Raw genomic sequence first — 25,719 nt, 5'->3', positions numbered from 1 at the left:
GCGAGTCGGGCCCTGATCGCGCTCAGCAACCGCCTCTGGTCCCCGCTGGGTGCGGCAGTGCCTGCCGAGAAATCAAGCTGGGGAGCTGCAGTGCGTGCTGTTAGCTCAGAAGAGCAGGTAAGGTCCATTAGTAACGTGAACAATTCTGGATGGTGTGCCGGGCCCGAGGTGAGGCCCTCCGGATGCACTTTGAGAGCGGGTTGTCCCCCTGAGCCCTGGGGCAACACCTTAGGCCCTGGTTTCGGCAGTGGTGAAAGACCGCAACGCGCCGTTGCCTGACAAATAAGGAACCCAGATGCTGCCACGCCTGCATACTCACGCGCAGCACTAATCACTCAAGTGAGCAGAACAAAACAGCAAGAAGTTTGACTTTGTTTGAGCCAAAACGACCTATACTAGCACTGTGGTGGCACAGGTGCCTACTGAACAAGGTATAGCCCCATCATACATTACACATTGGTGGAATACCAAGGTCTGCCTGACTACTAAAGCTCTAGCCAAGGCCCCTGGTGTGGGTGATTGCCTTGATGGCGTGCAGAGATCCTCGCCAGCGCCCTTTGTCGTTTTACTTGTCCATGACCCCTAGACAGGTGGGGATGAGTCGAGTGAGGACACTGACACACACACACACACACACACACACAACATGAGCAGACACAGCTGGTGCTGAGGGAACTGTAACAATACTTACCGAACTTAAGGCGGGATTCAGATTGGTAGACACCCGCCTAGATCATATATCTGCTAAACTGGAGAGCATGCACCAGCGTCTTTAACAGCAAGAGGTGTGAATAAACGAAGCTGACAAGCTTATTTCTGATATGGAGGATGCAGGCTCCTCCAGCTCCAAACGGCTAGACAAACTGGAGAAGCAGATTAAACAAACAGTGGCAAAAGCTGAAGACTTAGAGGCGAGATCACGCAGGACAATTTACGCATATCAGGAGTTCCAGAGACCACCAACACGGGGCGCATGAGCGATTATGTGGAGCGACCTATTCGGGAAGATGTCTTCACAACCACGTTTGCTATAGAGAGGGCGCACAGAACCCTCAGACCGAGGCTGGTCCCTTGCGCCCATTCCCCCGATAATATTCGCCCAATTAATCAATTATCAGGATTGTGACACTGCACTGAGGCTTGCTCGAGAGAAAGACTCACTGCAGTACCAAAGTATGGCATTAGCAATCTAACCGGAATACACCCCATTTGTGCAGAAAGAGCGGCGCAAATTCACAGAACGCACTTCACCAGACTGGTGTACCCACGAGTTTGTACTGTTGACGGCATCAAAGTCTGCATGAGCACTTCAGGCCATTACTAATTGATGCATAACCATAGTCAATAGGTGCTTCCCTCCGAGTGTTGCCTCGTCCCAAGGATGACTCCTACAAATTGTTTTTGTTCTTTGATAGGGGTATGTTTAATGGGATCCTCTGGTAGTATCTGTTACGCTGCCGAAAGGGGAGGAGCGGAATAGGGGCTATTGCACTGTTTTGTTGTTCTCTATCTGTTTTCTTCTCTTATTCAACTGGTCTCTAGATCTCCATGACGTATAGATGGTGCGTTATGCGCACAGGTTGCCTCACTTTAGGAAGGCGATCTGTGTATACTTGGCCACTCGGCACACTAGCTCCAGCCATCCATTTGTGCTTCTACTAAAACCATAGAGCGGCGCTTACTGATATGCATCATCTGGAACATTCGGGGGCTCCCTAACCCTCCGAAGGGCCGACATTTACTATCCTATTTAACCAGAAACGGAGTGCAGGTCACGTTCCTCTAGGAGACCCACTGTGCCCCAGGGACAACGCCCCTCTTAGCTTCTGCTTGGGACAGCTCAAACAGATTTTTTGCAAACTACAGTACGTATTCCAGGGTGTGTGTATCCCAGTACACAGGTCTATACCTTTAACAACGCAGGAAGTGATCGCTGACCCTGGGGGTCGTTATTTAATAGTGGCAGGCATACGGACTACTACTCTTCTACTGTTAGTAAACATTTATGCGCCACAAACACAGACTCCCCCGAAGTATACTCGTGGATATCTGCGCACCTCACTCGACTATGCACTCTCATTGTGCTTATGGGTGGAAACTTTAACCTCTCCCTGAACCAGCTGCTTGACACTACAGACCTGGGCCCCGCAACAAAGCCACACTACTTGCTGCACTTGACCACGATGACAAAATCCGCATGGAACCTGGTCCTATATTGATCATTAGTACCTCACACCCAATTTTTCGTTTGCACTTGTCGATATTGTACACCTCCCCAGAACTCTGTCTGACCACACTACTGTTTAACTCAATTTACAGATGCCTGAGGGCTAGCTGGTAAGAGCACCCTGGCACTTTCCTACGAACGCATTACAACACGAGGTCTTCAGAAGTGAAGTGCGTGACGCAATCATGGAGTATTTCCAGCATAATTAGCGCATGGTGCAGAAGTACTCAACATAATGGGACACATTCAAACATACATAAGAGGGGCATGCATAGCAAAACACTCAGGGGTGTTTAGATCAATACGGCAGGAATTGGCACAAGTGGAGGTGGTCACAAGGGACCATCTGACTCATTTACGTAGCAGGACAACACTAATGCAGGAATTCCAAGCTCTCGCCCATCGTGAAGTTACTTACCTGGCTAAATACGCTAGAGAGCGAGCCTATGGGGAGGGGGAGAGACCTGGTCGCACCCTGGCCATTACTCTGTGTCCCCCATATCAAGCAGCACTGACCAATCTCTCTCTGTAATTGGAAGACGGAACCATTGTCACAAAATATATAGCTCACACATTTACGAATCATTACACCCAGTTATACACGTCTAAGTGCTCCACTTCTGCGGAAACCATTGCGAACTACCTAGCAGAGATTGCAATGGTCTGGCTAGAACCAGGACAGCAACAATTCTTAGCTGCGCCTATCACATGATATGAGATTGTTCAAGCAATAGACTACCTCAATGGAAACAGTGTCCCCGGACTGGACGGCCGCACGGAGCCTTTACCAAAGCATATGAAACTGAATTGACCCCACGCCTCCTTGAGGTCCACGCAGAAGCCTTGACTGATGGTATCCTCTCCCCAACAATGCGAGAAACAGTCATAACCCTCCCATTAAAACCTGGCAAACCCCAGAATCCTGCACCCCAGAATCCTGCTCATCCTACCGCCCGTTGTCTTTATTAAACCAGGACTAACATTTTTTAGCTTAAGTCCTGGCTACTCGCCTGTCCCTACTAATGAATGCGATTATATCTCCACCCAGTCAGGTTTTATACCAAATCGCTCCAGGTCAGTAAACTTGCGCACTATATTCGCAGTAATCAATTAGAGCAATCGTGAGCTTACGGCAGTTGCAGTCCTATTAGACGCCGAAAAAGCATTTGATTCGCTAGAATGGTCTTTTCTTCTCAACACCTTCAGCAAACTTTGCTGCCCTAAGAGATTTTGTGACCTAGTTCGACCCCTTTATAAAAATTCCATAGAGTGCTTAAAAGTAAATGGTACCATAACGGACCAGTTCCTGCTGACCCGGGGTACACGGCAGGGATGCCCTTTATCCCCGCTATTATATATTAGTGCCATGGAACCTCTTGTTTGCCAGTTGCAAGAACGGCATTTGGCAAAAGGGCTCCAATTCCAGCACGGTCCACTGTTGGCATTGTTATATGTGGACGATGTTATGCAATTTCTCAGGAACTCGGAACCCAACCTGGCACCAGCACAGAGAGGTGATCAGTAGCTGGGCATTGTCTGGGTTGTCAATTAACTGATCCAAGTCGGAAATATTCCCATTAACAGATGCTACAACGTAGATTACTCTGGACTTCTCTCAAATGGTGCACAGTTCCCCCCAAATATTTGGGGGTTTACTTACCGTTCTAGCTCGGAGGTAATCACATTAATTGACAAATGGATAAAACTTCCCCTGTCTATGGCCGGTAGGATTGCGATAATAAAGATGGTGGTTCTCCCCCATTTTTAGGTTGGGGCTAAAGTCAGCGCGCATGCGTAGTCTGCAGAAACTTACTGTACTGGAGTAGGGACTAGAAGCCCCGTCCACTCTCTGCTCATTTGTCATTGGCTTCTGTCTTTTTCCTTCGTAAACGCAGGCTTCTGATTCAGTAATCGGCTTGTTAGTCCCTCCTTAGTACCGCCCTGTCTTCATTTGTAACCTCCCATGGCTACTGCCCTTTTACTTCGCTTGTTACACTGTACGTGTTAATCAGTCTGTAAGCACCATTTTCTTTATTGAGTTTCTCTTTCTGTAGGGACGACGTGCTTTGCTTACGTTCAGGCTGCCATGCGCGCTTTCTCTTTTCAACCAGCTGGAACAATGGCGGTCACTTCTTTCCAGTGCCATAGGTCTCACATTTAAATACCTATTGCATTGCAAATATTTTTCTTTTTAACGGCTTTCCCGTACCTACGGCTGCGCGAAGACCAAGTGGATGTTTTAAGTATGATGAATGATTCAAGCATACGTGTCCAGTTATAAACTACAGGCGTATGTTCTGACAGACTGGATCAAACACTGCAGAGAGATAGAGGAGGGAATGGCTCGTAATCCTAGCTGTATAAGACAAACATGACATCGTTGATGCTGGCGATGGAAAACAGTTACAACTCTGCCTGACTTTAACATGTCGTCCATAGTGGTGCTAACGTCACAATGCAGGAAGTGTCGATGAGCGTGACAACTGAAGTGCTTTAACTGGAGGGGGGGGATCCTGAAAGAATGAGATGGGGATTGGCCTTGCTTATTCTGCAGTGCACTTGCGAGCCACAGACTGGTCCTAGAGCTCACGAATAGGCTGTGACGTAGCGGTAGATGAAAGCGATCAGGAATTGGTTTCTCAGCAGGTACAGACTCTCTACTCCTCGTATCGTTGTTGGGCTACATACAGAAATACCCATGTGCTGGGATGCTTGCAAAAACATCACTCATGTTATCGTTATTATATGATAGAATCACCAATGTCAGTTTTCTGATTTTCACAGGGCCAAGAGCTTGTACTCAAATATGATTTTGTATAAACTTTTCTACATGCTTTTTAGATCTGGCTTGATGGTGCAGGTGTTTTCAGAAGTAATGTGAACAACATAAAACAAGTATTGGCAAGACCAAATGGTTGCGGCATTGCCCAAGCTATTGGCTTTGTCAATGTGAATGTCTTTTAGCCATGATGTCAACAGCACAGCTGCTGTTCAGCATAGCTGAAAGTTCCTGAAAGCCCAAAATGTATGTTAGACGTGTTTCCTGAGCCTTGTTTGCCCGTCCCCACCACCCATCTGAGATCGCTGTTAGTACGCTATTATTACATTTTTGTTAGGATTGAGGCTCCCAAGCAGGAGGTGGGGAAAGCAGCTTTGGCAACAGGGAGTTTCTCCAAATGTAGCCAGCCCTTAAGGGAAAGGAGCACAAGCGACCAGAGATGCACAAGAAGGTGAACAGTGTGCAAGGAGAAGAGGGTACTGCTTGCTTCAATGCAACACTGCCACTCGCAGATCACGGGATGCTGCTCTTCAGTTTATGTTAGGCGTGTTTACTGCGTCTTGTGTGCCTGCCCCAACCAACTCTCCGAGATCGCTGTCAGGAAGCTGATCTTTAATTTATGTTAGGATTGCCTCCTAGGGCCTTGATTGCCCGTCCCCTCTGCTGCCTCTGCTCCAAGATCACTCGTTGATACCAGGGCTGCTTATGGTAAGCCTGACCTGGCTAACGAATAAACTTGTGACAACACAACAGCAGTGTTTGTGTCAGTTAGTTAAAGTCACTGTGCAGGCTAACCTTCATCCTCGTAAGATGTAGAGGTAGCAATGCTCTGGTTATTTATGGTTGTGTTATTTCTGCTTGCTTCAGCATAAGAGACTGCATAGCTTTAATCAGGTGTGCTCCAAATCACAGACGAAACATTACGCTGGAAGACAGAATTAAGCTATACCAAAGGGGATGAGGGACGGACCGTTTGAGCAAATCAAACACTCACCCCCAGTCAACTGATCTGGGTTTAATCCATCATCATTCTTTGGCTCACTCCAACACCCAAGTTCAGACATGGCCATATGCAAATTAGTCTGACCCTGTACCTCATTTGAACAGTCCAGCCCGAACTGCCAAGCCATGTCTTCCCTGGACCGGAAACAAGCATCCTAGGACCGGTTTCAGGGTCATAACCCTCATCAGCCAGGCTATCTTGAATCCAGTGGCAAAGTGAGCAAGGAACCCACGTCTTGGCATACCCTGCCAACTTAGGGCGAACAAAGCGATACCAAAGGGGATGATGAAGACAGAATTAGGCATGTAAAAACAAAGAAACACATCATTGTTGTTTAACCTAAAGGATTGCAGTATGAAAAACATTACTTTGATGCTGTACGTGAAAACCATTTGAGTGTACCCTCCTTCTAGAAAAACTTACCAGGACAGAAGAAGCAGGTGCAGTCAGTGGAAATTATTTGTATTCAATTACATACAAGCACTATATGTCGGTAGCATATGTAAACGCTCTGTGTGTGTAAGGTATGTTGGACTAGTTTGTCAACACATTTATAAAGATCACTCAAATAACATAATGCAAACTGTATTGCGTTTTGGCACTGCACATTGTTTTTAATTATTGCACAAATTATAGGAAATTATTTTATGAACTGATGAAACTTGAATTGCCACCAGCAAGGGTGTAAACATATGACTTGCAAATTACATGCAGCTGTTCACAGTGGGTGCACAAACCTTTGACTTACTTTATCAAAGTGGAAACCTCGAATTTTCAACTAACATAGGTATACATTAACTATACAAGAGCTATCTAACAAAGACAAGAACTTCTGCACTAAAAGGATAGCTCCTGTGCTCTGCACCAGGTACAGTAACCATTAAACCTATTTTATGATCTGACTCAAATCTGTTACTGACGTACACAAAAAAGTGATGAATGGAATGCTTGAATTATTCTCAGATACTGGCCGCACCCTATTCCATCATTATTTTGCACACCAGGTCACCTCACTCTCGACCAGTGTTCAAAATATATTTACATAGCGGCTCACCTGCCCCATACACCACATCCGACCATCAACGAGCTTCTTTTTCGATTTTTTGTAATACATAAAATTGCCATCACATACATCCACTTCACTCCAAAACACGAAAGTAAAAAGCATTTCCATTACAACGACAACAGCTCTAAAAAAAAAATGTGAGAACCATTGCATTTTAAATGCTTGTTTATATGGGTTCTTAAACATGCAAATCGTCCTCACCAATGCTTATTTTTAATAACCTTCGTAGTATGCTCACCAGATTAATATGGGCCGGTGGGCCTTCTAGGAGCGGATGAGCTACTTTAACTTTACCCTATGAGCTTAGGGAATTTGGAGTACCGGATTTCTATCTCTATTATCTAATAGCGCAAGAATATTTTTCTTACCATTGGTATCATCAGGACGCAAGACTGCAATTCCTCAAGCCTGAAAGTTCAAAGATCCACCATTATCCCATAGATGCACACTTACCACAGGTCTTCCCAGAAGTAGCACAAACATACAAACTATTGCAACCACATGTTGGGCATGGGCCAAGCTTCAATGGTACCTCGGTTATGAACACCTGTACTGCCCATAGATTCCGATATCGGACAACCCATGGCTACTAGTTATAACTGAGTCGCTTACCAAGAGAACCTTATCTACTGGTCATATCCATAAATTGGGGGATGTGTTTGTCGAGGCAGGATTGTGCACATTTACATCCCTAATGGAGGGACACAATGTCACATAAATGGATAGGTTCATTTTACGTAGGCTAATCAGCAGACTGTACGTCACATTTTTTACTGCACCCCTTGTACCTCCCGAACTCCCCCTACTTTCAATGATTAATATGACTCCTAAAGCCACACACTTAGAGACCAGACTCTACCACACAGCATCCAATAGGAGGCCAATCTTGGACAGGGGGTTGAGGGTGGTTTGGTAGAGAGATTTGGGAATGCAATTGCTGGACAGGATATGATTCTGTTGTTGCCAGCAGACAAAGTTGGTCTTGAATAATCACCGACACAAATTATTGCATCTCAAATACCTAAATCATTTGTACTCCACTTCACACTTAGTGTAAAAATTTGACCCAACCAAGCTCTACACCTGTCCAAGATGTGCGTCTGATCAGGCTGATTTCATGCATTTAGCCTAAAACTGTGCACCAGTGCTGGCATAATGGGAGGAGCTGTTTCAGGTCCTGTCGCAGATTGTGGAGATCAATTTGGATCCTGATCCGCAGATGGCTCTACTGGGCTACATCCGACCACTGCCGAAGAGCATCAGGCGCTACACTGCCATTGTTTTACTGCTGGTTAAGCGACAGGTATCTATTTAATGGGGAGCTGCAACTTCCCCCCCAGTCAAGCACTGGATGCAAGAATTAGTCAATTGTGACAGCACAAGCGACATATATGCCTCCATCCAGGCCTAAAAACATTTTGCAACCACTGAGAGCAAATATGCAAATGTTCCCCTTGGACGCCGGAGGTCACCCTTCAGACTAGTGCCTGAAGTGCACGGAGGTAAACATAAGAAATGGGAGGCTGCTGGGCGGGTGGGGTGGCTAAGCCTATTCCTCCTCCTTTACCGCATGCAATCCTCACCACGAGAGAGACGCATTGCTTCACGGTGTGCACCCCAGCCTGGCATCAGGCTTCTTGATATGCTACGCTCATAAGCACACTCTGCTGTAGAGGTCATATATTTGAAGTTGGTATATACTGGTGATGCACTACGAAAATGGTCATATTGTATAATAATGCACTAACATAGCATGGTAATTGGAACTTGTTTTATTGAATGTAAGCATGAGCCCATCTTGTTAGGTCTTTGTGGGAGTAATGCTGGGAGAATGTTAAGATAAGCAGATATGGTCATATGAAAGTGGTTTATTAATTACAAAACAATGTTTATTTATGTATGTTTTTCATAGCATAACATGGTCACAAATTTAATTTACTGGCCTTTGCACTGACTTTCAAAGTTGCTGAAGAAAATAAGCCTTTTCAGATTGAATGAACAAGTTATACAGCACCCTAAAAAGTGGTACTAGTAGATCTAGCTCAACCCAATTTGAGTTGAGAGCACATGGCAACAGTACTGGAGGAGGCAGACACTTAGGTCCCAAACTGGAAGGAACGCCGGGGTAGGATACATGCTATCCTGATCTGGTGGAACCGGCACTACTACCACCTAAGTATCTACTAGTACCACTTTTTAGGGTGCTGTATAGGTGGTCATACGTTAATCCTTAACAAGTCCATGACCACCACCAAAAAGTGCAGGGAGATCCCCACACACCTTAGAGTGGGAGAGTGCGTCACTGTATTTTTAACCAGGGCAGTGGCCACATTTCATTAAAATAATTCTGAGTGGACCTCTTTTCCCTGTTTTAACCCACACTACACTTATATCATCACCTACACCCGCTTTTACATCAAGGGCCCTCATACACACTGCACCCAACGGCTTGGAAGGGGGTAAAGGACCAGTAAATAAAGCATGCACATTAAGTTGCAAAGAAAGAAAAGAGAGACTCAAGGGTTTGGTGGGAGATGTAAGAAGCAATCTGTATTTAGAAAAAAGTATAAACAATGGAACAGTATCAGCACTGTTTACAATAAGTGTGGAAGTAATCCGAAAGAACTTCTGCACATGAATGCTCGTAGGACATATGGTGAGCGGCGCAAGTGACAAGTGACACAGCAAGGAATGGCTCAGAGCAAACACACTTAGCAATACACACAAGGTACTTTCTGGTACACTACTAATTTTAACAAGGGATAGAAAATTTTGTGAACAGTAGATTTGCGCCAAGGATTGTGCTGGAAGGTTAATGGCATTTCGACCTTTAATGAGTTACGGTCATCTTCAGTACCAGGTTGCTGTTAGTTTTCGTGCTGAGCTCGATGTAGATCCAGGAAAACAAATAAGTGAATCCTGGAAGGGAGATAGGATCAAAGTGGGGACTCAAGGAGCATCACCATCCAGGGTGCTTTGGCGAGCTGATCAGTCTGCTGGGAGAACGTCAACTGGTGTTGAATTAGGGGTGGTGGGGGGGGGGCGCGGGTATTTTGTTCAAGCGTGGGGATTGACAATAATTGCCTGGGGGGTTGAGGATGGACCGACCCGGCTTCAAGCTGAAGGCGTCTGGCGGCTTAAAATTGGAAGTTATCCTGGGACAGTGACTTGGGGGTAAGAGGTCTGGCGGGATCCTAATCCGGCAGGGTATTCTTCTCAGTGTGAGTCTGTCTTACCCGGACTCACGCAGAGTAGAATACTGGACGGAGGTGCTCCTTGATTCTCCAATTTGATCTCATCTCCCTTCCAGGATTCACTTACTCGTTCTCCTGGATCCATATCGAGCACAGCACGAAAACTAACAGTAACCTGGTCCTAAACATGACCGTAACTCTTAAAGGTCGAAACGTCGTTGACCTTCCAGCGCAATCCATGGAGCAAATCTACTGTTCACGAAATTTCTATCCCTTGTAAAACAACTCTTGTTAAAATTAATTGTGAACCATAAAGTACCTGGTATACATTGCTAAATGTGTTTGCTCTGCGCCGTTCCTCGCTGTGTCACTTGCGCAGCTCACTGTATGTCCCACGAGCACTCATGTGCACAAGTTCTTTCGGGTGACGCCCACACTTATTGCAAACAATGCCTTTACTGTTCCCTTGCTTATACTTTTTTCTAAATACAGATTGCTCCTTGCATGTCCCACCAAACCCTTGAGTCTCTCTTTTCTTTCTTTGCAACTTGATGTGCATGCTTTATTTAACAGTCCTCTAAATATTACCTGTAGAGACATTGTTCTTGTTATACACAATTATCACCCAGGTATCAACTGGGTATACGGGTAATCTCCTGTTGGTTGATTTCTCCACACAAATCTAAACATAAAATACAGATGTCAAAAGAGGCCAGCACTCTGGCAGCTGACCGCCTGTCACATATCAGAGTTAATCTCTTAAAAACATACACAAAAGATGTCACTTGCACTTCACCATTGTTCCTTCACTTTTCTTTCTCAGACAGATGGATCCACAAATCAAACCTCAAAAGCTGTACGCATTGCCTACCTCCGATCACATGTGCCCACGAAGTTCCACTGTCAAACCAAATGTCCAGGACATCCTGACCCTGAGTGTAATCCGCAGGGTCTGCATCGCTCCCAGCCTAGTGGAACAAGTAGTAATAATGAATTAATAATGCAAGAAAAACATGCTTACCTCGAATTGCAGAGTTACCATAATTAATCATCTCGCTCAATGGAGAATCCGGACAGGGAAGAAACTGTATGTTGAACAGAAGTGATTGCCATAAACGGAAACTCATCTAAGCAATAGCACGCTCTAAATATAAACCTACCAGGAGATTAATTAAAGGGATGGAGAATTTAGATTCCATACAAACGCAGCTACCAAATACAAAATCTGATACAAGCATTGGGTCATCCAGGTTCTGAAAGTTGCCACCATTCAAACAGGTCACAACGGTTTGGGCAAGAGCATGTCTAAAAAGGACTTTGCGTTCAGAGTTATCAACCTCTCAGTGAACCTCAAATTCTTACCCCCAAACAGTTCGTTTTCATTCACCTCAGTGGGTTAACCCTTCAAAAACCTGACTTCAAAACCCTACAGACTAATAAGTATGTTTTATGATGGAGTCTCAATAAAATGGAGACCTGCATGACTCCGCAGTAGGGAGCACACCCCACCTCAGATAAGTGAACATCATGGCTAAACTGAAGCTGCAACAATAAAGGCATATTCTACAGACTACTGACTAGGTGCTCACAGTTTTGATAAATAATGGGCATGGGTCAGCAGGAGCTGAATCAATCTCCATAGGCTCTCTAAATAAATTCAGGCTTGGAAGCGGAGATTCACAGTAGAGTCTTGGTTCAACAGATCAACCTTAGCTCCTAAATCACATATTGACCTAGGGTGCATGATCATAAAACCATTTGCTGAAGTTTTATTTTCACATACTGACTTGTACTGTAGGCCTACTGTAAACAGTGCTTTGTTTATAGAGGGACTACGCCCACGTTTTGAAGTTAGGTTGTGTTGAGGTTAAAAAGAGGAAAGTCTTCAAAAGAGAGCTAAAGTGTTGCACATTGCCATCGAGGAGAAGGAATTTAGTCGCGCAACTATACCCATGGTAGTGACAGAATATCTGCACCTGACTCCTGATTTGTTGACATCATTGAACAGCAGCAGCAGGTCTAAAACTGCTTGCCTTCGAGCGAGAACAGAAACTCATCGTACTTTTCCTGTACAAATATTGAATAGAGTGTACGTCTATGGAGTGGGCAGTTCCAATTTTCTAGCCAAAAGTGAGCACATTAGCACAGAATTTTCTGGGACTAAGAAGCCTGAGGAAAACACTGAACAAAGGCCACAACAAACAATATTGAATTGACACTTATATGTGTTTTCATCCAAAGTAAGGAAAAGCAAGCAAAATGTTTAATGTCACCAGGGACAACACAGACTAGTAAAAATGAGAACAGTGAAAGGGAGCGGATGTAGCCTAACGGCTAGGGCGGCGGATCCCAAATATGGGGAACCAGGTTCGGGTCATGGCAATAATGCTCAACATCCTGTGATTCTGGCAAATCATTTGCTCTACCCGTGCCTAGCAAAAATGAATGTATCCTTGTGTAACGCAACTGCTACTCCTGTAAGGCTACAAAAAAGGCGGCTCCAGACCAGTATATCTCACTACATCAGAAGAGGTGAATGTAGGTTTGCTAATCAGTATTTCTGTAAATCACAATTAAGGTGTATTGAAGGAAGTGTGGTTAGCGATTTAGTAATGCAATAGTTGGTGGTGATTTGTCAATACTGTGTGTGAGCCAATACTGCACTAGTTGGAGCTATCGTGGGACGGAACAGAGGTGCTTTAACAGATTAGGGGGTAAAACAGGTAAGAAATGACTAAAATATTTATTGCATGTCCTTTGATAAACCGCCTTTGAGTACCATTCTTTCCAGTTAGTAGTGCTGTAAATTCCAGTTATTGTTACCCAAGTTAATGATACTCTTTCCCCCAAACACAGTTACTAATCTGTGCCTTTCAACTGCTAGCAATAAAAAACATTTTTTTTTTTTAAACCAAAAATTGGGTTCTGCCCAAGATGGTAGATGGTACCAAGTTACAAGCACCACTGTACTGCTGCATACCTTACCTTCTGGCTAGACGGTGAAAGTGGCCAGGCTGCTATCTTAGAAGCAGTTGCAGGTTGCCCAGCTCTGGTGATGGCGGAGACTCCTGACACTACGGGGATCCTCGGAGGAGCAGAACTGTGCATTAGAGCATCAGTGCTGGAGAGGGCCAAATAAACACGGAAGATGGGCTGGCTGCTGGCTACTTCCTGGCCTCGGTCGCAGATAAGAGGCTGCTGGCCTGGGAGGATAGTGACAGCTGCCTCCACAGAAAGTAGGGAGGGCCCCCTTGTTAGGAAGGGGGCCCCTTCTACTCTTTGGTGACGGTCTGCGGGTGCCAGTTGGCACAATGTCAGGGGGCAAAGATGCATGCTGCAACATAGACGCAAGGCCCACCAGGGGTAAAGGGTTGTCCCCTGGTCTACACCATGGCATATTCCATACCTTCACAGTGGGTTGGCAGCTGCGACCCTAATGCCAAAGATGTGTTAGCAAAAATGGCCAACTCTTGGCTCCAGGAGATAGGCCAGACAGCAGGGCTAATTCTCCTGTTGTGATAGTAAAATTATTTTATTTCAAGATGTGTCTGAGGCGACATTACAAAGGAGGAGAAGGAGGGAACTTCGTCTTGTGACAAAAGATATCTGCTAGGGGTTTGAGCAATATTCAAAATGCGCTCAAGCTCTTTTCATAAATATACCAGGTCTTTACTCCTTGAGGAAGACTATCAAGTTAAGGAATGGTTCATTGACCCCGACAATTTATGCCTTCAAGAAACACATCTCCTCCAGCTAGATAAACTCTGATCTTATAATACACAATATTGGGATTCTACAGGTACCAAAACGACAGGGGTTGCAATCTTATATAAACCACACAATGGGGTGTCACAATACGTCTTACGTCATTGTAAATGTATACACACAAATTGTGGATTAGGAGACATTTCAGAGTGGTACTGGACAACTTTTTAGCAAAGCTGGAGAGAGAAGTGATTTTTGGGCGAGGCTTGGGGAACCCCCTTAGAATAGATCTGCCAGACCTACCTCCTCTACTGGCGGCATGTCCTGGGGCTTACAACGAAAGCTCGCAGAGCTAGATCTACTGGACATTTCTTTGGATGAATGTAATTATTCTCTATTCTTTCATATTCACAATACCTACTCATGTATCGATTATATTTCACATGTTACACTCTTAATGCACCAAGTAGTGCATCCCCAATCCAGGGTACCATTTGAATAGGTGGCTAAATCGATCACATTTTTAGCTTAAAACCTACCAGCAACTTGTAAGGCTGGGGGAGGGCCAGCTCGCCAAGACTTCGGAAACAAAAATACCAGAGATAAGGAAATGGAGCCCTCTCTAACTATCGGGGTGGACACATTAACATTGTTTAAATGATTATACTGCGCTCTTTACTCCAACTCTTTTTGTGACTTCCAGGTCCTATACCACAAGTAGAGATAAGAACCATACAATCAACATGAATGAAATTCAGTTGCAGTGGGGAGGTGGGGCTCTGACAGCCTGCTGGCCCTGAAATAAAAAGGGGTCTAGAAGGATGAGGGCTCTAGGAGTCCCCTATGGAGGGAGTGCTGTTATCTACATTTTCTGGAGAAAGGTCCTGGGTCATGTTAAAGAGGCTCTATGTTTCCCAATTCTAAAGGACCCTCTATTCCAGCATTAGGACTTTGAGATCACCAACTAGAAGGTGTGGGTGATATTGGAATGGGCCTAGCTGTCGTAAATGTGAGGTGCCACTGAAATGCTGGTTGCACTGAATTTGAAAAAGAAGGAACCTCCTGGGATTGTATGTTGGCTCCATACCGTGGCACATGCTGGCAATGGAGAATTTATCCTTGATCTAGTGCACACTGAATGTAAATTCGAAACTGGAAAATATCACTGAGACTTAGGGTTTTGGAGCTCTTCCAATAGCATATGGAGAGAAGTGTGGCAAGTGCTTTTTTAAAGAGTTTCTCTTATCAATCACTCAATCAGGTGTTTGTTAAAGTGCAACTACTCAAGGCGCTGGGGGAGGGTGTAGGTTCCGGTCCATCAACTTTTCCATTTCCATTACTGTTGAGAGTTTTAAGGTGATGAGTAGAATGCTGATATTTCCTGCTGGGTTAGCAGGATTCAGGCCAGAGATTTTAGTGTGTGGTTAATTTTGATCAGTCTGACTATTGCCAGTAAAATATTGACAAATAACAATCAACAGAGTTCTGCACAACTCCCTCTCCAACCCCCACAAACATAACAAACGTTTTACAGAATATAACTAACTTGTAACAGTAGCAGAAATATAGAGGAATAGAAGACACCAGCAGTGGCAATGGAGAATTTATCCTTGATCTAGTGCACACTGAATGCAAATTCGAAACTGGAAAATATCACTGAGACTTAGGGTTTTGGAGCTCTTCCAATAGCATATGGAGAGAAGTGTGGCAAGTGCTTTTTTAAAGAGTTTCTCTTATCAATCACTCAATCAGGTGTTTGTTAAAGTGCAACTACTCAAGGCGCTGGGGGAGGGTGTAGGTTCCGGTCCATCAACTTTTCCATTTCCATTACTGTTGAGAGTTTTAAGGTGATGAGTAGAATGCTGATATTTCCTGCTGGGTTAGCAGGATTCAGGCCAGAGATTTTAGTGTGTGGTTAATTTTGATCAGTCTGACTATTGCCAGTAAAATATTGACAAATAACAATCAACAGAGTTCTGCACAACTCCCTCTCCAACCCCCACAAACATAACAAACGTTTTACAGAATATAACTAACTTGTAACAGTAGCAGAAATATAGAGGAATAGAAGACACCAGCAGTGGGAGTGTCAATTCAGCACACTACTGCAAATTGCATGTCATGCAACCTTATTGGGTGCCAGTGACACAGATTGGGCGATGGCAGATTGGGTGATATACACTCTTCCAGTCAAAAATAAATACATAAATAACATTTTCTTTCCAGTGAATGCGCTGGCTCACTCAGTTGGTAAATGTTCTGGAGAGAAGCCAGAAGGTTACCAAGGAACAGTGGTTTAAAAAACAAGTTTCTTTGCAGGAGCCACTGACTCAACTTTGCTGGAGATGGATGTAATCAACAAAGTGTAACTCCTTTTATGAAAGGAGACTACTGGTCCCTCTTGGGGTCAGCTAATCACACTTTAAGGGGTCCATGCCTTTTTCCTGCATGCAAGTTAAGGAGGCGGCCTTCTTCTACCCCTTGCAAAATTTAAACTGTCCAGCATCATATCAGCCACGGCCTCAAACTGGCAACCCAATATACACAACACATAAACAAAATATGAAAGCGGCTTAATTGGGCATATGTTTTTAGTGTTGCAAGTTTCATAATATGTGGAACCTGCAATCAAAATCGGCCAGAAAGATTTCAGCTTAAAATGAATTGCTTATTTAAATAGGGACATTAGTATTTTATTACAATATAGATATACTGACTTCGCAAAACCTCTATCCTAGGAAGAGTCTCTACTAAATCTACAATACAGAAAGTACAGAGGGAAGGCTGAAGGACTACTTTCTAATTACTATTGTTTTTTCATTGTCTGGATGTGTTATAACTCTGAATTAATAGTCTCAGTCTTTCTGAGGCCATAGATTCAATACCTGGGAGATGAAAATCGTTGTTACCCCCTTTCTCAACTTCACATGTCTGAGGTATTTTTAGGCTACTGAAAATTCTGTGTATGAATTGAACTGTAAAGTTCATGACTACACATCAATTTCAATACTTGTAATGGATTTTTTCCTGACTCTGAGGAATAACGTAGGAGCAAAATATGTTCCCAATTTGAGCAACATATTCCATATTTGAGAAAATTATTGTCTACCAATCTTGATCTAAATGATGAATAGAAACCATGCCAAGAATTCACAAAGGAATCCATAACACATTGTTTTAGTTGCTTGTTTTCTTAGGAAGTTTGTCCCGTTCTTCTCCTTTCAATTCAGTTTACGTTAGAGGGGCAGGTCTGAATTGATTGTGTGGATGACTGTGCCCAATACCAGCTCAGTCTTGCGTCTCCTCTCAAGGTAATTTAAGAAGCCTCCTGGCTTCTTTACAGCATGAGGCTTAACAGCAGCATATTGCGTATTTACCCAGGGGAAGTCCTTCAGGGCCAGAATGGGCAACATGCGCTACATAGTCAGTTCTCTGCCCTTGTGTTACTTTAATCCCAATTGGTTAGTGCTTCTATTTTTAAGGTAGGTCATTCAACTGATGCCATCTTTGCACACAAACATTCTAGTTATCATCAAAGCATTATCCATGCTCTGGGATTCTTTTTTTCCTCAATGCATTTGCCTTTCAGTTGGACTTGCCCTTTCTTCTGAAGAAGAGCCTTCTGAAATGTTGTGTGAACTTAGGAGTGCAACTTGCCTCGACCTCAGAAAAGACGAATACCCTCAACTACTGGGATCTGAAGCAGCGAATATGAGCAGAGCTGGAGCAGTAGCAGCACTGCCCACTCTCCGTGCTGGGCCGCATCGCGCCACTGAAGATGACCACTCTTCCCAAAATACTATTCTTCTTTCAGATCTTGCCCCTGACCCCCCCCCCCCCCCCCCTCCGGTAAGACACACTACCATCATTGCAGGCTATGCTACATCATTTTATCTGGGCAGGCAAACATCCCCGGACAAGTAGAGACTGAGGTTGGCTCCCACTGGCTGAGGGAGGTGTCAGGGTCCCAGGACTGCTCCAATACTTCCAGACAGCCCAGATCTGCTATCTAGTGAAGTGGGCCTGAGCAGAGTAAAATAAAACATGGCTGTTCATGGATAGGGCCTTAGCAGGGACCTCGTTAGAGAAAGCCCTGTTCCTTCAACAGGGACATCGGGCACCTAGCCTTTATATTTCATCAGTCACGAGCTCTTTGCTGAAGGAGTGGGACACATGTACACCGAAGGGGAAGTTAACCACCTTCCCATCTCCTTGGACCATGGTGATCGACATTCCTGCCTTTGTCACCCGGGGCTGGGTTGGCCTTTCAGGTATGGCAGGGATCAGCCTGCAAGACGGCAGGAAACTTTTTTGATCAGGATGACCTCATCCCCTTTCGGAACTCTCAAAAAGGATTACGTTACCCCTGAGATGGAACAATTCCACTATCTACAGATTAGACAATGGCTGCTTAATCCATCTAAGAGAGGGGGTGCTGAACGTCCACTAACGGCGAAAAAGAAATGGGTCCGGAGAAGAAAAAAAAAAAATCAGACAGACGCCTTATCATTGAACTGTATGGTCTGCTTCGGCCTCCCCAGACCGAAGACAAGTCCCCTGCCCAGCGGCTCTGGGAGACGGAACTGGGACACTAGCGCACTCAAAAGGAGTGGCACAACATTGTTTACAGAACGGGACACTCTGCATACAACACAGCTTTGAAAGGGAATTAAAAATCACAACCTACTGGTACCTCAATCAGTCATTTGTTACGCGCACTTCATACCCGCGAGGGTTTTAAAGCGCTGGGGGGGGAGATGTAGGGGCCGCTACTGATCGAACAGCCAGGTCTTTAGTATCCTCCTGAAGGTCAGCAGGTCTTGGGTCTGTCGTAGGCTCAGTGGGAGGGTATTCCATGTCTTGGCGGCGAGGTGGGAGAAGGATCTCTCGCCGGTGGTTGATCTTCGGATGCGTGGGACGGTGGCGAGTGAGAGGTCGGCGGAGCGTAGTTGCCGGTTGGGGGTGTGAATGAGAGCAGTCTGTTGAGGTAGGCTGGGCCGGTCTTGTGGAGTGCCTTGTGTGCGTGGATGAGGAGCTTGAAGGATATCCTCTTGTTAACGGGAGCCAGTGCAGGTTTCTCAGGTGGGGGGTGATGTGGCCGTGTCGTGGTACATCGAGGATCAGTCGTACTGAGGCGTTTTGAATGCGTTGTAGTCGATTGATGAGCTTCGATGGGGCTCCCGCGAGGAGGGCGTTTCCGTAGTCGAGTCTGCTGCTGACAAGGGCCTGAGTGACTGTCTTTCTTGTATCTGTCGGGATCCATCTGTAGATCTTGTGGAGCATGCAGAGGGTGTTGAAGTAGGAGGAGGAGACGGCGTTGACTTGCTTGGTCATTGAGAGCGTTGAGTCGAGGATGATTCCCAGGTTGCGTGCGTGGTCGGTGGGGGTCGGGGCTGCCCCAAGTGCTGTTGGCCACCAGGAGTCATCCCAGGCCGACGGGTTGGAGCAGAGGATGAGGACCTTCGTCTTGTCCGAGCTCAGCTTCAGACGGCTAATCTTCATCCAGTCGGCGACGTCCTTCATTCCTTCATGGAGGTAGGCTTTGGCGGTGATGGGGTCCTTGGTGAGGGAGAGGATCAGTGGAGTGTCGTCAGCGTAGGAGATTATGTTGAGGTTGTGCGACGTGTGCAAGCGGGGCCATGTAAATGTTAAACAGTGTCGGGCTGATGGAGGATCCTTGGGGTACACCGCCGATGATCTCGGAGGCAACGGAACAGGGGGAGGCGGATGCTCTGGGTTCTGCCGGGGACGAAGGAGGGGGTCCATTCCATAGCCTTGTTTCCGATCCCTGCCGCGTACCTGACCCCTGTCTGGCTACATTGGGGAAATCTGACACGCAGTGAGGACTGTTAGCGACAATGTGGAGTGAATGGCACACTCACCTACATCTTATGGGACTGTCCAAACATCAACCAGTTCTGGGAATCTGTCCTTGACAATATTGATCTAGCCATCAGCTTCCCAGGTTCCCGCCCTACACCGTGCTAGGTCTCCCCAACACCCGTAATTACCCCCTTACATCAAGTAGGGGGCGACAGATCAGAATAGCTCTAGGGCCGGCACACCAGACTATTCTATTGCTTTGGGGAACCAACACCATCCCAACACACCTAGGAGGGCTTCAGAACCTTTGGTTTGTACTTGGAATTGGGAGGCTCACACTCACAGCCCAGGTCGATTCATACAGAACAATCTGACAACCCTTTATTGCTCTGCTATCCCAAGAGTTCAGGGGGCTGACTTGCCCCTGCTATTTACGATTACTGCACCTCATAGACCCAGCACCCTCAGAGGAACTGGAGGGCACTCATTAAACTATGTGGTATTGAGACTCTTGGTTTTGTACATGCTCACGGTTACTGGAACCCTGGAAGGGAGGGTAGTTTGGAGAGGGTGGGTATTTCCCGTTGGAAAGTTATGCTTTAGAATGTTGTTAATGGAGGGATAAGCCCGTCAATATGGACATGTTTTCAGTGTAATGAGCTAAACCTGTGACAACAAAAATAGATTTCAACCTAAAATGTTGTGCGAGGTTGGATGAATGTGAGTGCTTCTCCTGAGCTACAAGCTTTATTCCCCCTTGAACCCTTCAGCCTACTGAAGATCTGGCCCCTTTTAAAACAGAAGTTAAACAGACAGGGAATGACACCTTGACCGCAATATTACAGTTACAAGCATGTATGAATGTACCTTGTCATGCTGCAAATATGAACCATGAACAGGTTACTGTTCCTGTTATTCATCTGAAATTTCTGCAGCATTCAAATGCCAAGAGGGAATTTGTAAAATTATGAATGCATCAAACAATTTTTTCAGTTAAGTCAAAACTGCTAACACTCACATTGTGTGAAGAGTTAGCAATTTAATTAAAACAAAATACAAGTATTACAGCACATATAGGTAACCTGTCTAATCTCTCTTCAACCACTATCTCTATACCAATCTACTATTTCTGATCATTTAACATCAATCTCTTCAAATATTATGTCTGGATCCCATTAAAACCCTGACGATTACGCCTATTCTTCTAAAATGGTTCAATCATTGGCCGGACACGTGGTTCCATCATAAGTGTTTCTTTGAAAGAAGGAAGGGTTACTCCCTTCTCCTAAAAGAAGGCCTTCTTCCAGTTGTCCTTTAAATTATTGCCCAATGTCTTTCATCAATGCATTGACGCTATAAGGTAAAACTATTTTTTCTATCTGACAATATCCTGGATAAAATTCAGATGGGCTTCCGCCTAGTCCTAGCACAAAGACTGCTGTGGTCGCCAAGTTAATAATCCTAGGCTGGCAACTGATAAAGACAATGTCAATTCTCTGATATTAATTCACCTCCCAAAAGTCTCCTGCATCAAACACTTGAAAAGAATTGCATAGGGCAAGCCATATTGAACTGATTCTCTTCTTTATCCCATCACTCCTAAAAGGTCACCTCAAGTTCATTCACTTCCAAACCGTCAACATCATGTGTGATGTTCATTTGAGGGTCTGCAATATCCCCTCTTTAACTTCTCAATGCTACCAACTTGCGTTAGTCATTCATAATGCAGATTTCCACACTGCAGACACTAGCAGTCACAGATGTAGCCATAACTTATTTCCAGCTTTTTAAATCCAGAAATATTAAGGCAAGAGTCAAGAGTAGTGAGGTTTGTTCATATTCACTAATAAGCAGAAAGCATGTAATATTCTGAAACATGCTGATTATGTTTACACGGACGATATTGAATGATTTGAATATAATTGCAAGGAATTGGGTTACAAGTTGAGGGGGTGAAAACCTTCTCAATCATCAACCACAAATCTCTGTTAGGGTGAAGTCACAAGCAAACTCAAATTAATGTGTGATTTCCCCTCTGGACACAAAAGCAGTGAGGCTTAACTTAGCGGCAAAATGTAATGTGTTTATGAAACAATTCAAACAGTAATACAATGAAAACACTACACAAGGAATATCCCACACCAGTTTTGAACAGAGCAAAATGTAATTAATAATTTGACACAAGGGGGCGTGGCTAGCAACCACAGAGAATGCCCGCTGCCTAAGTGAGCTCCCGTTTCCCCGCTCGATATCCTGCCCTATTCTGCGCCATCCACAACTTCAAAGCAGGCATAATTGTGCCGTGTGTTGCTGGTTACCTCTGGTGAAAAGACAGGTGGGCTCTGTAGCCGGGAAATGAGCCTGTGCGACCTCTGGCATGGACGATGGAGTGGTAATGGCGGCTTTCCAGTGACCCGAGTCGGCGATCGCAGCTTCAAGAAGGTAGTGGCACTGCTATCCCGTGGTGCCCAGTTGGGGTACATAGGCGACATACGTGCAGAGGAAGACTCGGCAGCCGGAGTGAAGGAGATCAGCTAAGACAACGCTTGACGCTGGAGACCGAGAGATGAGAGCCCAGCGACAGTTGCTGCTAATTGAGGTCCCGGCTTAGAGGCCTGCTGCGCGCAGACCGCTACGAGAGACGCTGGAGGCCCGGCAGAAGGAGGTGCGGAGAACCCGGCACATTGTACTGGGAGAAGGCTTGGCATCAAGGGAGAAGGAGGTGAGAAGCAGGGCTTGACGTCCCAGAGTGGTACACAAAGTACGCACAACTGCGGCTACCGTCCTGTGACTTGGGAAAGGAGCGGCGGTGAGATTTATTACCGTGGATCCCGGCCTGCATGGCCCGCTAGGCCCCGTACGGCCAGACTGGGGCCTGAAGATACTGGTGTAGCCTGGGGTGAAGGAGAGGGCCAGGTATCGCTGATAGACCTATAGAACCGGACCTACAGGACCTGATACGCGACCCGTGACCTCGCCCCTTAATAAAACGGAGCCTGCGGTGCCTGGAGCCGAGCGGCTCAGAGACCTGGAACCGGTGTAAACCACTTTATTAGCCTACCGGATCTGATTCAGAACTGCTCGGGGTGACAGTGAGTTTGGCCTGCACACCTAGGAGCAGGCGCTACTAAATGAAACTACTGCTGGCAAGATCAGTATTTACGCGCTCAGTAGGACCGCAAAAGGCTGGAGATTGGCTCGGGTGACTTGAAAGGAATATGCTACTTACCACTATGCATCTGTTCTTGGCATGTAGGGCTGCTGACATTCATATCTGTGCATAGATCGCCGCCTAGTGTTGGGTCCGGATGATTGCACATTGTTGTCCTGGAAGAGTCTTCGAAGTATCACGAGATAGGTGGCTCCTCCCTTGGACTACAGTGTGCATGGGCATCCTCTCCATGCTCAGATTGTTTTCGCCATTGTGGTAGAGATGGAGTATAGTACAGTAAGAGATGTCCATGCAAATAGTGAATGCTACGGCTGCGACAGGGCCCGGGGAGGTGGGTGGGCGATATGAATGTCAGCACCCCTACATGCCAAGAACAGATGCATACTGGTAAGTAGCATATTCCGTTCGAGGCATGTGGGCTGCTGAATTCATATCTGTGCATAGAATGTATAGCAGTATCTCCCCTAGCGGTGGCTGCCTGTGCCAGCTGCAGCAGTCTGAAAAAGAGTTTTGAGAACAGCCTATCCTACAGCAGCTTGCTGTTTGGAGTGTACATCTACACAGTAGTGCTTGGTAAATGTATGTATGGTTGACCAAGTGGCTGCTCTACAGATTTCATGTAAAGGAATATTTCCTAGGAAAGCCATAGATGCCCCTAGTTTGCGTGTAGAATGCGCCCTAGGGGGAACAGTTAAAGTGCGTTTAGCCTTTGCTTAACATATCTGAATGCACTTAACAATCCATCTGGCTATCCCTGATTTAGAGATAGGGTTGCCTTTGTGTTGTGGTGAGAAAGCAACAAACAATTGTTTAGTCTTTCAAAATGCTTTAGTTCTATCTATGTAATAAAGCAGAGCCCTTTTGACATCTAGGGTATGCAAGGACCTTTCAGCAACTGTTTGTGGGTTTTGAAAGAACACCGGCAGTTCTATTGTTTGATTTATATGGAAATGGTATACCACTTTTGGCATGAATTTGGGGTTTGTTCTGAGAACTACTCTATTTGCATGTATTTGAATGAATGGTTCCCGAATAGTTAGGGCTTGCAGATCACTAACTCTTCTAAGTGAAGTAATGGCAATAAGGAAAGCCACCTTCCAAGTAAGAAATTGTAGTTCGCATGAGTGTAGTGGTTCAAAAGGTGGTCCCATCAGTCTGGTTAAAACGACGTTTAGATTCCAGACTGGTGAAGGTGGGTGCCTTGGGGGAATTACTCATTTAAGTCCCTCCATAAATGCTTTAATTGCTAGCACTTTAAACAGTGAAAGGTGTTGCCTTTTTGGAGATATGCTGCTAATGCAGCTAGATGTATCCTGATGGATGAGTAGTCTAAATTGCAACGTTGTAGGTGCAAGAGGTAGCAAATGATGTTTTGTGTAGAAGCATCTAGTGGGTTTATGTAGTTGTTACTGCAGTAAATGACGAAACGTTTCCACTTAGACGCATAACTTGCCCTGGTAGTGGGTCTTCTTGCCTCTTTGATAATATTCATGCAGTCTGGAGGCAAGTTGAGGTATCCAAACTCTAGGATCTCAGGAGCCAGATTGCTAGGTTCAGCTGTTGCGGGTCTGGGTGTTGGATTTCGCCACGGTTCTGAGTTAGACAACTGGGTGTGAGTTGCAGTCTTTGATGAAGCACCACTGACAGTTCTAGGAACGTTGTGTACCATGGTTGCCTTGCCCATGTGGGAGCAACTAGGATTAGCGTCAGTGAATGTTGGCGCATTTTGCGTGCCACTAGCGGTATTAATGGAGCTGGGGGAAAAGCGTACGCAAATTTGCCTGACCAGTTCGTCCATATCGCATTACCTTGTGATTGCGGTTGTGGGAACCTGACGGCAAAGTACTGGCATTTCGCGTTTTCGCTTGTGGCAAACAGATCCATCTCTGGTTGTCCCCATTTGTGGAAGAATGGTTGGAGGACCTTGGGGTGAACCTCCCATTCTTGCATTTGGTGACTGTGCCTGCTGAGCAGTTCAGCTATTTGATTGTCCTTGCCTGGGAGGTGTTCTGCCATGAGAAATATGTTCCTCTGAAAGGCCCACTTCCACATGCTTTGTGCGACAGCTGTGGGGAGTGTGTTCCTCCTTGTTTTTGAATGTAATACATCGCTGTCATGTTGTCCGTCCGGATCAACAAAGTCTTGTTGCACAAGTGTGTTTTGAATGCTTTTAGGGCTAGAAAGACCGCCGTCAACACTAGAAGGTTGATGTGCATTTTTTTCTGTTGTGTAGTTCATAGTCCCTGAACTGTGTAATGCAGGACATGGGCTCCCCAGCCTAGCAGGGATGCGTCCGCTGTTATCACTATTTGTGGGACAGGCTCTTCGAACAGTCGACCTTTGCAAAGGTTTTGTGGATTCCACCAATGCAGAGAGTTGTATGCTCAACTAGTCACCAACACTAGGTCTTTTAATTGCCCTTGAGCCTGGTTCCACTGCCTTGCTAGGCACTCTTGAAGCGGACGCATGTGTAACCTGGCATGGGGGACTATGAATATGCACGAGGCCATCCTGCCTATGAGTTGCATAAACACTCGAGCTGGTAATGAGTGTTGGGGCTTGAACTTTTGGATCAACGTTTGCATTCCGTTTATACGTGCTGCGTTCGGATATGCTTTTGCTGCTAGTGTATTTATTGTTGCTCCCAGGTACTGTTGGACGTGGGAGGGTTGAAGGTGCGACTTCGGGTAGTTGAGCGAGAAGCCTAGGCTGTGCAGGAGCTGAATGGTCTTTGACATGTGGCTGGCACA

General features: G+C 45.6%; 1 protein-coding gene across 1 annotated transcript in view; it reads right to left on the bottom strand.

Moving 5' to 3' along the window:
- IARS2 (isoleucyl-tRNA synthetase 2, mitochondrial) overlaps window positions 1-25,719 on the bottom strand; it is a 628,540-nt gene that overhangs the window by 215,961 nt on the left and 386,860 nt on the right. The window contains exon 14 of the mRNA XM_086927919.1: window positions 11,141-11,237. Coding sequence (XP_086784045.1) covers window positions 11,141-11,237 — 97 coding nt within the window. The remainder of the gene's footprint in view (window positions 1-11,140; window positions 11,238-25,719) is intronic.

This window comes from Lissotriton vulgaris, chromosome 6 (genome assembly GCF_964263255.1).
Source record: "Lissotriton vulgaris chromosome 6, aLisVul1.2, whole genome shotgun sequence".
Lineage (NCBI taxonomy): Eukaryota > Metazoa > Chordata > Amphibia > Caudata > Salamandridae > Lissotriton > Lissotriton vulgaris.
This window is presented reverse-complemented; position numbering and strand designations above follow the sequence as displayed.